The 14,574-nt window shown below is 32.4% G+C and overlaps 1 protein-coding gene across 1 annotated transcript in view; it reads right to left on the bottom strand.

The window, feature by feature from the left end:
* The window catches only part of LOC143254191 (monocarboxylate transporter 10-like), a 76,809-nt gene that overhangs the window by 4,488 nt on the left and 57,747 nt on the right, over nucleotides 1–14,574 (bottom strand). The window contains exons 2-3 of the mRNA XM_076508990.1: nucleotides 3,651–3,984; nucleotides 1,041–1,323 (exon numbers count right to left, since the gene is read on the bottom strand). Of these exons, the coding sequence (XP_076365105.1) occupies nucleotides 1,041–1,323; nucleotides 3,651–3,984 (617 nt within the window). The remainder of the gene's footprint in view (nucleotides 1–1,040; nucleotides 1,324–3,650; nucleotides 3,985–14,574) is intronic.

Here is a 14,574-nt window from a genome sequence, read left to right as displayed (position 1 = left end):
ATTTAACAGTTTCTATGCATCTTTATCAAAGGTTTCTCAGATAGATATAACTTAAGAAATTCATTCGGTAGAGTACTGTTCCATTTTTGTTTTTGTTTTCAGTTGTCTTACATATTTAAAAGTAACTTCAATGTTTATTTGTTTCTATGTTTTTCTGCAAGAAGCTACTAGACGGCAATCTTTGCTGTATACGCTACATGTATTGAAACTAGGGTTTTAGAGTATGACTCCTCGCTGTGGAGCGTAACTTCTTCAATCTTTGTAATTTTCAGGAATATGTTTCTCGTCATTAACGCTCGTCTATGTTTTAAACATTGGTGTTTTGAATCTGTACGTTTCAGGTATAGCAGTTCTTAAGTTGAAATTTCAGGTCAAATGGAATGCGAACATTCGCCGCAACTAAGAATTTATTAGACTAACTGAATAACAAGATTGACTTACTACCATAATTCACTTACAGCTTAAAGCACGGAGTGTGTTAAAATCAATCGAGACTTTTATCTTGGACCTTTAGATACTTAGCTCCGGTCGGCTATATAGTTTTTACCTTTATCCGAAATTAATTAAAACAAATGGTTTTGGATCTAGTATTTCCAAGATTGCCATAAATTAAGGATGTTTTTCAGTACTTGTTCTTATGTGAAAATTATGATGAAATAAAATTTGTTTCTATCTCCTTTTTCAAGTCAGTTAATGATTTTTACGATCAACAACGTGTTTCACAGAAATAAAAGGATTAAATAGGAAACGATTTGCGACTTATAAATGACTTGTTGTATTTTCTTGGTGATAAGTTACATGACAAAGTTATAGGTATGCATTTTGTAAATGTGAATATTTTTAGTGCTTTATAATTTATAGCAAAATAAATTTACTTTATTAAACAAGAAAGCGCAGTGACGTATTCTTGGTCACATTTCTCCTAATGAAATGATTTCATCAGGTGTATGTGTGTTTTCTGCGTATATATCTCATCGGCTACTCTTTACAACTTTAAAATAAAATATTATTGATTTTTGTATATGATTTTCTGAACCCACGAGTAAAATTATTGGTGTATGAGCTCCAAAGGTAGTTAGAACAGTTCCCATAAAAAGGATTTGAACAGTTCGTGACTTGAGAACTTCGAAGTGAAAGAAATGAGTTTTATCTATAACTCCTTGTTTATCTCTGGCGTTCAAACGCTTCAGTAGATCTCTCAAGTGGAGGATCGCCCTCCTTTGCGGGTGGTATAAGGAAGCTGGGCGGTAAAAGAATCCTAAAATAAACGTAATGGAGACGATTCCTGTGACTGTCTGCAGACCAAGTCTCCATCCAACAGCTCTATAGAATGAGCAGAAACAAACAATATTTTTAATAATTTACTAGAACTTTTGATATGTTATGGTTAGATTTAATTTATATTTTATATTCTGCTAGATAACATAGACTTCAGACATTATGATTTTCTTTAATAGAAGAAAGAACAAAAAGGTAATGCATATCTCAAACAGAAATAAAACAAAGAAGAAGTGAAACGTTTTGCCCTTTTATATACTTCTAAGTATTAACACAGTTTTGTCGATTGTAAATAATTTGATACTGATCGTACTAAAACAACACATAAAAACAAATAAATATTTTTCTTGAGAATTAAACATAAACTTGCCACGTATTTATAAGTAAACATCAACAAGTCACATATTTATAATTAAACGTAAACAAGTTACATATTTACAAGTAAACATTAATAAGTCACAAATTAAACTTAAAGATGCCATATGTCTAACATATTTCGATAATAAGTGTTTTACAGTTATTGTTATGAAAGCTGTAAATATAATTGCACTGCAGCTATTACTTCACAGAAGCAAAGTTCAAAATGTTATGTTTTATAATCACGCTAAAACTTATTTTGAAAGAAAATAGAGAATATACCGTGCTCTACACAAATCATTCTAAACATGTACAAAAAGGACTTTATGACAGATTTTACACAAGATAATTATGAACGTATACAAAAAGGACGATGACAGACTTTACACAAGATAATAATGAGCATATACAAAAGACACTACGTCAGATTATCTACAAGAATATTTTGATCATATAAAAGGCAGTTTTTGTTAACAGAAGAACTACACATTAAAATAAATTTACAGTTACGGCACTTCAGTTTCTTTAGCATTGTTTTCATAACAACGGCTATGCTTTATTCTTATTTACTTTCTTGGGTTTAAATAAAGTATCAGATAAACTAAAGTGTAGATTAATCTGCACTCTTATTTTATTGTACGGATTTATAGTTAATATTAATGTACTAAACTGGTCAAAATTTTATTACTGGTATTGGGGTTGCAATTATCTCTACCAGCGAACGTATTCATCAACTGAACCAGTTCTGTTTATTCATAGTAAGGATTAGTTTTGTATTATAGTAATTAATAAAACTAGTTCTTTCCATGGCTAACTTTATATATTACTTTTAAATATTTTAGTTTCAATCGAAATGTATACAGTTAGTTTACGTTTGATTAATAGTTCTTAATATATATTATAATTTCATTATAACCAGCAGATAATGTAAACTAGCCTAACAGCGTCACTTCAGATATATTCAGATTCATCAAAAGACAAAAGAAAAGCACTTACATTTTTATTAGAGCTGTAACAAGTAACTAATTGTAGTTAATTGTAGTTTTTAAGTTTGTGAATATAGCACAGAACACATATATCTTTAAACACATAAATTTAAAACCAAGAAGGAAGTATCTCATAAATCGAAAAGCGTTACATATGTAGAAAATATTACACACACACATATATGTGTACAAAAGAGACAGTCAGTCTTTACAGAAATAATAAAGAGCATATTCAAAAGACACAGTATGTCAGGTTTTACACGATAATGTTATGTACATATTTAAATGGGACACAATATCACACTTTATACATGATAATTATTGACATATTCAAAATGGACATTATGTCACACCTTACAAGATAATTATGGTCATACACAGAAAGAAACTACGTCAGACTTTCACTATATAATAATGGACATATTCAGAAGGGATTACTTCTTCTATTGTTCAACTTCCATTGAAATTTTCATTGTAACAAGTTCTTTAACAGACAGTTTGATCAATCTGAAATCATTCATCTTGATGTTTTAACAAACAGTTTGATCCATCTGAATTATTCGTCTTGATGTTTTAACAGACAGTTTGATCAATCTGAAATCACTCATCTTGATATTTTTATTACAAATCTTATAGCTTGCATGAATGCGTAAATTAGTACTTACATACAAATAAAACGTTTTGCCACATATAGTAGCTATTATCTAAATAGAATCACGGAAAATAATAAAGACATTTTGAATATAGTTCAGCTATAAGTTATGTTTTAATTTTATTTTACTAAATAAGATTTGTTTCAAACATAAAATACGCATGGAGTCCAAAAAAAGCAAGAATAAATAGACAATGACCAGGATGAAGATTACTACTTGGCTGTTTTGATGTTCGAGGACTGTGTAACATCAGTGACGGATAGGTTTCTTTCCTTACACCATATAAAGTTAAACATTTGAAGAAAACAAAAAGTTGACTTAAAGCAAATGAATATATGTTATTTTACAGTGTCTTAAAAATATAAAACTTACATACCTGATACATTCACTTAGAAAGACTGGAATAATAGTCATCCCGAAGCCAGCGCCACAGAAGATGGCAATTTCTACCAATTCTCGTTTCCGTTTGAAGTACTGACCAATTATAAGTGTTGCTGCATCACGGATCATGCAGACACCACAACCCACAAATAATCCGTAGCTAACAAACAGCTGGTGGAACTGAGAGGCGAAAGAAGTAAAAAGACATCCAAGAGCTGTGATAAGTCCACCCAGGACGGCTATTAATCTTGCACTCCTCCGCCTGCAAATGGCCATTATTACAGGTGAGAGGAAGAGGGCTATGCATGTTGAGAATGTTCCCAAACAAACTGTGAAACAGAAGAAAGTAGCAATAAACAAACTTTACCATAAAAATAATCACAAAATGTGAATTAAAATGTTTAATTATTTTACATTTCCCCAAATTCTTAGCTAAAAGGCTGAGCACGTTATATTAAAACAAATTTGGAGCTTCAGTAGTTATAACTCTCCATGTACCACGTCCATTCGTGTTCCATCTGACGGCTGTGCATCTTGACAATATTCTTGCAGTATAGTTTTCTTGCAAAACACAAACATCTGCCTTAAGATTATTAGGTCGAATCGCACACTCTTTCAAAATGTACTTCTGATACATTCCATCTCGACTTTATATTGGTTGTTGATTTCATGTGACTTGCTGATTTGTCTATTTGAAATTGTTTTAACATAACAAATTCAACTCTCTGTAAAATGTTTAATCACTGAGCTTACGTGAAAGTATCAAAACTTTCCTATGTATTTCATAAGAAAAATTCGAATATAAATGCACAATACAATTGTTAAATGCTAAGACATAAATATTTTGAAGGCTAGTTATGGAAACAAATACTAGAAAACATGCTCTGAAGTTAAATTATTATTAAGCGGTAGTTGCTACGAAACACTTAAAAAATCTCAATACATTAAGGATTAACCATAATTTTACATGAAAGGTGCACCAGTTCATTGTGTTTTTGAAACTACTTCTTACTCCATCGCAGTTTACGTTGTAATCAGTTCAATGAAGTCAGTGTCAAAACATTCAGCTTGACTATATTTTTCAACAGACCCTCTAAACTGCGTAGATAGTAACTTCCAAGTCTATATTTAAACGAATCAAACGCAAACTTGCTAGCTATGTGAATCAGCTTACTAATGTTTCAGTTTTTTTTAACTATTTTATTAATGAAAATGCTGTTGATTTCAAAGTGTGGCTGGAAGCTTGCCAAATCTTGACTTATGAGCCTTCGTCATTATAAAATCATTATTGATTATCTTGTTGACGATACCAAGAGATATTCTTAGCTTCATTGGAATGGATTTGTGGATAAAAGGATTTTCTTTCCTTATCATATTCTTCATTTTGTGGAATATGGAATCATGTTAATTTGACTTGGGTTATAGTTTTAAAGCGTGCTTCTGTTTTAAGCGCTTTGCGTTGCTAGCTATTTTGGATCTGTTTAAAAATTAAAAATTCCCTTATTCAAAAAATCATAGCCTTTTGCCCTACAGAGTTTACAATCTTGCTATACAAATGTCTTTATTCGAAACGTCATAATTCTTCGGCTGTATACCGTATCTCCCACAGTGATATTACATTGTCAAATTGTTGACAGTATGACGCGAAGCGAGTGCAAAGATTCTAACGATGTCACTCTTGATGCAAAGACTCGTTCCTATGGCAACATGTCGCTATATTAGCACATTTAAATCATTCTTACAAAGCACAATTAGCGTATCCTATGCATTTGAGAAAAAATGTTAAATATTAGTTGCTTCCACGTCGTTTCGAAGTAAGATTAATAATTTCAAAACTAGCATTTGAATGACAAGAAAGAATTTTTTAAGGAATTTGTTTGAATTTCCTAACTAGTTTTAACATCCTGTTAATAAATCACGAAAAGTAATTGGATGTAATTTTTATTAGCAAACGGTATATTTATTAAGTTGAACCAATGTTTTTCTGTTGATTTTTAAAACTTGGTGCGTACAAGTAGAAAACAACACGTTATTAGTGTATTATAAGTTCACTGATGTCGATGACAGGACACCATGTTTCAGGTTGTAAAATACAAACTAAGACCAACAGTGAACATAGGGAAAGTTCACTGGACTAATGATGATGACATAACACCATGTTTTAGGTTGTAAAATCAAAACTAAGACTTACAGTGAACAGTCGGTAAGAGGATTTCAAGAGGGGCTTAGTGCATGGAAGAACTATATTTAGATATTTTAAGATTTTAAAGGAAATGATTTTTAGTGGTTTGGGTCTCCAGACTTATGACTGAGCTACTAGGGGGCAGATATGTAATAAACGTTATAACAACGATTTTGTCTTGCTCGAACTAGACCATTATAAACGCAAATATCTTTTACTTACATTGTACAGTACATTTGGATTTTGATTATTAGTATCTCGTTTAACGAATATAAGCAGCAACAATCCATTCTATATATTACGAAGACTTTCAGTTAATGGTTGCCTGCAAGAGACATCACAAATTTAAAATTCAGTAATAATAAAATAACAAAAATAAACAAAGATCTGTTTATGGATTCAGTCTTCCAGGTATGTTTGCAAATAGTACAAATACATTACCAGATTATCTTAACAAATTGTGAAAATACAGTCCATGAGAAGAAAATATGAATTCTCATAAAATTTGTTTACCCCACTGTTTGTAAAACGTGTCGTTCTGTTAAATAAACAAACAGATAACGTCATTATAACAACCAGTCATTTTTTATATTAAAAACATAATTATATAACTTTATATGATTACCTACTCAACATCATTTCAACAATAGAAATGTTTGACTAAACCAAGAAATAGGCAAACAAAATGTAAATTGTTCTCTGGTGGGACGGCGGTAAGTTTGTAGACTTACAACGCTAAAATCTGTGATTCGATTTCATGGGATGGCACATGTTGTAGCTCACTGTGGCTTAGTTCTAAAAAATATATTTGTATTTCATTAGAATCTTGAACGTTGGTGAGTATATTACCATGCTAGAGTCTCTTATTTTTATTGTTTTTTAAACTACAACAAAAGAGACATCAATATTCGATATGATAGGTATACCCTAAGTTATGTATGAAAACTCGTATCATCGAAAATTTAAGTTTTAAAATAGTAACACAAGAAAGAAAAAAGATACAGATCCTTAATTTACCATGTTTAAATGAAACATTTTAAACAATTGGTTAAAACATTTTTTGATAAGGTTAAACGCTCATACGTTGCCTTAAATCTAATTTTCATCTTCATAAAATTCAACGAATCAAGCAATGTGGAGAGGAAAAAAGCTTAAGTCCAAATCCAAAAGAAATAAAAAGAGAGAGTTTAGGATAGTATATGTAAAAGAAATACAAAGCGAAGGGAAATCTATGAATAATGAAATTCGTATGGACGTTGGAATAACCTTAATCTCCTCAGTTGACTGAATCCGCGAGATACACTGCATGGCCAAACGTATGTGGACACACCTTCTAGTGGGTTTGGCTATTTCAGCCACTCCCATTGTTAACAGGTGCATAATATCAAGCATATGGCCATGTAATCTCTATAGACACACTATAGTAATAGAATGGATCGTACTGAAGAGCTCAGCGACTTTCAACGTGGTACTGTCATAAGATGCCACCTTTCCAGCAAGTACGTTCGTTAAATTTCTGCCCTGCTAGAGCTGTCCTGGTCAACTGTAAATGCTGTTTTTTGTGAAGTAAAAACGTTTAAAAAGCAACAACAGCTCAGCCACACAAGCTCACAGAACGGAACTGTCGAGTGCTGAAACGCGTAGCGCGTAAACATCGTCTCTCCACAGTTGCAAAACTCACTTCTGAATTTCAACCTGCCTCTGGAATTAACGTCAGCACAAGAACTGTTTGTCGGGAGCTTCATGAAATGGATTTCCATGGCCAAGCAGCCGCACACTAGCCTAAGATCACCATGTGCAATGACAAGCGTTGGCTAGAGTGGTGTAAAGCACATCACCATTGGATTCTGGAGCAGTGGAAATACGTTCTCTGGAGTGATGAATCACGCTTCACTATCTGATAGTCTGACGGACGAATCTGGGTTTGGCAGATGCCTGGAGAACGCTACCTGCCTGAATGCCTAGTGCCAACTGTAAAGTTTTATGGAGGAGGAATAATGGTCTGGGGCTGTTTTTCATTATCTGTGATACGCTCTTTAGTTCCGATGAAAGGAAATCTTAATGCTACAGCATACAATGACATTCTAGAGAATTGTGTGCTACAAACTTTGTGGCAACAGTTCGGGAAACACCCTTTTTTGTTTCAGCATGACAATGCCCACGTGCACAAAGCGAGGTCCATAAAGACATGGTTTGCCAAGGTTAGTGTAAAAAAAAACTTGGCTGGTCTGCACAAAGCCCTGACTGCAACCTTATCAAACACCTTTGGAATGAATTGGAACGCCGACTACGAACCAGGGCTTCTCTCCCGACATCAGTTCCCGACCTCACTAATGCTCTTACGGCTAAATAGGAGAGAATCCCCGCAGCCATGTTCCAAAATCTAGTGAAAATTTTTCCCCGAAGAGTGGAGACTGTTATGGGAGAAAATGAGGAACGAACTCCATATTAATGCACTAGGTTTTGGAATGAGCTGTTCAACAAGCAAATATTGGAGTGATGGTCGGGTGTCTACGTACTTTTGTCCATGTAGTGTATTATTTGGTTTACGACCGAAAGTATCGCTAGCAACGATACTACCTAAATGATGAAACAATGCATTCTAATTTTTATAAAGAAAACAGTAAGAATGACATGTTTAGTTACTTATTGCCGTAGCTTTCTTGGAACGAAAGTAAATATTAATATTGAAATGACAGAGAAGGAAGACGATTTTTTGTTTGCCGTAAAAAAAAAAGGAATTAAATTAGCTTCACTTTGTGAGACTTGTTTATTTCAGCTCAAACGTGCACAATGGTTATCTGCGCTGCGTCATTTGTAAGAATATAACATTGGACTTTAGCTCTGTTAGACCTCAAACTTACCTCTTAGCCACCGTAGGAGTGTTGCAAGATTTACATATGATTGTATTAAATATGTAACAAGCATACAAGACTGAAATTCAAATTTAAAAAATAGTAACAAAACAAAATTAGATTGTATTTTATTATATCAATTAAATTTTCACAAATATTATACCCAGTAGCTCAAAGTGTGAGGGTTGGGAACACGACAAATCTAGATTCAGTAACAGCCAAGGTCACACAAGAAATTAAAATTGTATTTCAAATGAAATTTCTAGCATGAACCCTAAATTAAAATGTTAATGAATAGTACGAATATTTTTGTATAACCTTGATGATGTAACATGCTGTATTTAAAGTTCTAAAATACATACCAATGTAACCGAACCGGTTATCGAAGATTTGAATTTTCTACTAATGCAACATAATTATTATGTCAAAGAGGGCGTTACTTGAAAAGAGAAGATTTTAGAAACTAAGTACTCAAAATATCGTAGATTTTTTAATGTTATTTGGTTTTTAGACGTTACAGTTAATTTAGATTTTAGTGGTGAAACGTCTACTATAACGTCAAACAGTCTTAATAAGCGTAATACATCTTTAGTCTTAGTTATAAGTCAATTTACAGTGAGACTGTTAGACAAATTAAATATGTTGTTTGACTGAACAAATGAAGTCTAATTACTAGTTAACTGTTAAACTTAGGCTTAACAGTGCTAACAACAGACTACTGGTATTCAGTCATGGTATCGAGTGTTTCTTTTAACTTTACAAATAATACAATGTTTAAGATTAATCCAGATTAAGCTTTTCCAGTCTGTTAGGTGAGATAGGTACAACAAATGAGTTTTATTTGGAAACTCTGGAGTATTATACACTTTTAAGGCGGTTAGTAGTGACGATGGTTCAGTTTACATCTAGAGTTTACAGGTTGAAGGAAAGGTTTTTCCTAACTAAAGTTGAGGAAATAGGTAAAGAGAAGTATAAATTATGGGAAATGACATCAAAGCTTAAAGATGTGCTTAAGCTTTTAGATTCAAGGGAGGAATCAACTAATATTAAGAATGACATTCAGGAAGTTAAAAAGGATAGCACAGAGTAAAAATTAGTGAACGTAATTGTAAAGACCCTATTCTGTTGAGCAACATGTTTCAGCCCTTAGTTTGTGAAGACAGTGAACTATTGGAGGAAGGGAAAGCAAAAGGAATACAGAACGATGTGGATTATGAACCTAGTGAGGTTATTCTTATTGGTGATACCTTGACACAACGTGTGCATAGAATCATTTGTGGGGTAAATAGGGGGAAACGACACATGAGACACAGGTGGAAGACACGACTGATTAAGAGATATGATGAAGGGAATGAGCAAAGTTAGTCTGGTTTGTGCGTCTAAGGGCTAATGATATATAAAAAAGGGTAAATCAGAGAAGCTAATAAATACAATGAGTTGATAAAGGTATTTAAAAATAAAAGTAATATATTAATTGTGTTAGGGATACTACCAAGAACTAGTTGTGGAGATGAAATTTTGAGCAGGTCACTAGAGTTAAATTCTAGACAGAAATTAGTGTGTAAGGACGAGCAGGTTAAGGTCAGGGAGGAGGAAACTGTTTGAAATGGATGCTTTACACTTAAAATAGGAAAGGGTCTGACATGTTTGCAAGGGCAATTAACTCAGCTGTAAGAGAAGTTTTAAACTAGGACTAAATAGTGGTGAGAACAAAGGTAAACTAAATAAAACAAAACTGACATGCAAGATATGAAACAGTTGAGTTTAGGGCACTGGTAGAAATAAAATATTTGAATATAATGAGAATAATTGGAACAAGGTTAAATTATTTTGACGACAGAAACTTCTTTAGATACATGGTTATAGGATATTTAATAGGGAAAGAATAGTAAAGATAGAGGGAGAAGTGGCTATATATGTAAAGTATGAATTACATCCTGTTGAAGTTGAAAACGTTAAGGCCAACATCAAGAAGATTAAATCCATTTGTGTTTTTTTGGGTAGAATTTGTTATAGACTACCAGATGAAACTGATGAAATTAGTAAAAACTTGAAAATGAGTTTAAGACTTTAGCAATTAATAAAGTCATAAATATGGGTGATTTTAAGTTCAAACATACTGACTGAGAAGAGCTAGAATCAAACCACGAGGTAGAAATGTTTTTGGAAACTGTTCATGATGACTTTATCTACCAATCTGTCAAGGAACGTACTAAAAATAACGTTGTTTTAGATTTATTGTTAACTTCTAATTGGAAATTGGGGAATGGGGAAACACTCAGGTATAACTGATCATTGTTATATTACGTTTAATGATATTATTCTATTTTCCAAACAGGGTGTTTGGCCTATGGGATAGATTGTCTTTGAATGTTGTAAGGACAATAATTTTGAGTGAGTATATGATAGGTATATGAATGATAAAAGTTGGCTTAAAATTTGTTGTTGTTGTTAATTAATAGTTTTGGCTTGGTTTAGAGGAGGGGATAGCCAAGATGGACTAACAGATTCCTTGTTGTCCCTAAACATTATATTATGTTAATTTATTAACAATTCGTTACAGGTTGAACTTAATTCGAACGCGACACTTATATTTAAAAAGGAATTCGCCCAGTCGAATAAATAATATTTTTGTGAACTAACCTTAAGTTATAGATAAAATAGCCTGACCGCAAGCAAAGGGAGAAATAGATTTCTTATAAATATTTCTTCTTATTTCCAGCAATTACAATTGTGTGTCATTCCATTCTTATAAGCTGATCGCCTTGAACCTTGAAGAGTTTATACCTTGAATCAGTTTGACTAAATATTTGTTCCATGTTTTTCTTTGAACTCCCATTTTTTATCCAAGAAATGAACGTTTGTAGTAATATTATTACAATTTTTAAACAAAGAACTGAAGATATTTGCATTCTATAAATAAAAACTTAAAACTAGCTCTAATGTTCATTAATTGTATTTAATTATTGATCTAATTTGTTCCTGGTGTCGCCACCTGTGTTATTTATTGTGATGTTTTATTTGTGATTATGATAATTATTGTTGTGATTTTTATCCTTTTTTAAGCAGTTCTGTAATTATCCTTTGTTATTTGTACGAGTGGTCGAGTGGCCAAGTTTTTAGCATACTAAAACTGTGAATGCGAGAGTTTATGGTTCGTTGACTGTTTCCGCAAAGACGCGTCCCGCACATTGGAACCGTGAGACAGCTATAAGCGTGACAATCAAATTCAATTGTTCGGACAAAAAAAAGAGTTCAATAGTTAGTAATAGGTGCTGTTTTATATCTGCCTTCACTCTAGTTTGTCAGCTCAAAATTAGGAAGGGCTGTGCGTAGATAGCTCTATGTGTAGTTTGCACAAAGATTCTAAAACAAAAAAAACGAATATTTCTATAAAATATATTATTTTAAGGTAATTTCTGAACTAATTCTGATAATTGAGAGTAAAGAACACACTAATAGTCTTATTCAACGAAAGAAGCCCAGTTAAAAATAATATATATTTTCATATTATTTTCAATCAGTGCTCAGTAAGCGTTAGGTAACAAAAGATTTTAGTAACTTTTATAGTTCAAGAGATATCGATAACTAAAGAGAGGTAGTATATAACCAAACAGATATATAAATTATGACTTTCTTTTGACGTTAAACAGATGAAATATTACAAAATTGCACATTAAATAGTTTAGATCTGCTATTTCTTTATATTTCGATATTTACAAATGACACTTTGCTCAAAAATACTTTAGAAAAACGTCTATAGCTAAAAATCACTGATTCCGTGCTTTCCTTTTCATTCTACAGGATAAAAGTTAAACAAAATTCGCAAAGTATATAATAAAATTTATTTTATTTTTGTTGTTAAGCACAAAGCTGCACAAAGAAATATATTTTTTCTGTACCCACTGTGGGTATCAAAACAAATTGGCGTTATAAGTCCTGAGACTTCTCACTAAGCCACATGAAGAAGACATGTAATAAGTAGTTCTGCAGACGTAACTCTAACAAGAGCTTTTTACTAATATAGTAATCTGATTCATGTAATGGATGAAGCTGCAAATACCGTGTCGAAGAATATATCTTATTTGTCGAAAAAGTGTCAGTGATAAATCTGTTTATGGAGAAACTGTGTTTACTGGTTATTCTCTATTGTACATATGTAATAGTTTATACTCATTTACCCCTATTTGAATACCGTTCTCTCTTGAAACCAACTGTATTCTGAGCGTCTTATTGGATAAAGAAGAATCGGAGAGACATATTGCATTCATTTGTAAATTTCAGACTGTCTAGTTATATTTTGTTTCTTTCCAAAGAAAATATAGCCTTTTCTAACTGATTTAACTATGGAATACTGCTTGAGAAAGAAATATATCAGTTAGATATCAAAGAAAACATAATTTAAAGGCTTGACTTTCGTGGCTTATCTTAAGGTTAACGTATAATACTGGCTAAAATGAGATGAAAACCAAATTAACAAGAAATTATAAATTTTCATTGGCGTGAAATGAACATGTCCTCAATATTTCAACAGTCCTTTCCAACTCTAAGGATTTACTAAGAAAAAAACAAAACCGAACGTACTAATATTATTTTACCAAAAAGTATACTTTTATAAGAAGAATGTTCACTTTTGACAGGCTTCCCGGTGTGTCGGCTGGAAGTTTCCTGACTAACTTTGCAAAACTCCGTAGCTCGATTCCCCGCGGTGGAGAAGATGCTGACAGCTCATTGTGTAACTTTGCACTAAGTACACAGTAACATGATAATTTTTGACATCACAGAAGTTACTCCTATTGTATCAATATTTTTCACGTCTAACATCTTCAAGAAATATCACAAAACCTACTTTTGACGTTCTGGACATGAAAAGTTCAAAGCATATTTTTGTCTTACTCCAGCATCTGGACGTTAACATTTTAGATTCATAATAAACAGTATCGTGTTACTTCTGTGTCGTGAAGGTTATAGTTTGTTTATTTCTGCTGTTTCTTATTTACATCTTTAAATTTAACTTCATGTATAACAACTGACGAGTTTCCATAATACTGAGTCTCCTAGGAAAATTAAGCAATGGAACCATGCCTGGTTTTCTTCTATTTTGATGAAAAATATACCCTCAATAAACTATTCAGTTCTGTCTTCATCTTCTTGCAAAATAAGACCGTGTTTATCATTCATGTGTTTGCATATGACTATTTGCACGTGCTTCAATGTTTAAAAACGAGGTGAATTAATGGTGGGCTCACGTTCCTTATGCATTATGCGTGTGCTGTTAGTTTTACTCTACGTAACTGTCTTTCGTTTTATTTTCTTTCTAAACAGCACCACTAAAGCATACTGTTTATAATTTCAACTTTAACTTTATCAGTATAAACATAAACAACACAGTCAAGATTAAATCATTATTGTTCTTGAGACATTTTGAAAAAACACGAAACAGAAAGAGGCATTCGTCTTTCAAACACTTAAGTATATTATAAACAGAATATTGTTAGGAGAGAAAATAAAATACCCTGAACTTGTTCTTAAGAGTCAAATACAGCTGAATGTAAATAATATTCCCTAATGACCCTTATTATCTGTACATGGTACGAAGTTGTATACAAGGTTTTGTTTGTATGCATGAACTATTATATTTTTCATTGCTTTATATCAACTACCATATTTTCAATTTCTATTTTTCCTCATAACGTTCACATTCTAAAACTTTAGTGATCGTAAAATTTTCGTTCGACGTGCTTCATATCTAGATATCCTTTTTCTTTGTTTTGTTGTTAGAGCAAAGCTGGGCGTTGGACTAAGTGTATTGTGTTCACTGAAATAATTGAGCCTTGAATTTCAGCGTTATGAGCTCTCAAGTTCACTATTTATTCATCAGG

This window comes from Tachypleus tridentatus, chromosome 1 (genome assembly GCF_004210375.1).
Source record: "Tachypleus tridentatus isolate NWPU-2018 chromosome 1, ASM421037v1, whole genome shotgun sequence".
Classification (NCBI taxonomy): Eukaryota; Metazoa; Arthropoda; class Merostomata; order Xiphosura; family Limulidae; genus Tachypleus; species Tachypleus tridentatus.
Note: the sequence above shows the minus strand (reverse complement) of the source record. Positions and strands in the feature narration are given on the sequence as shown.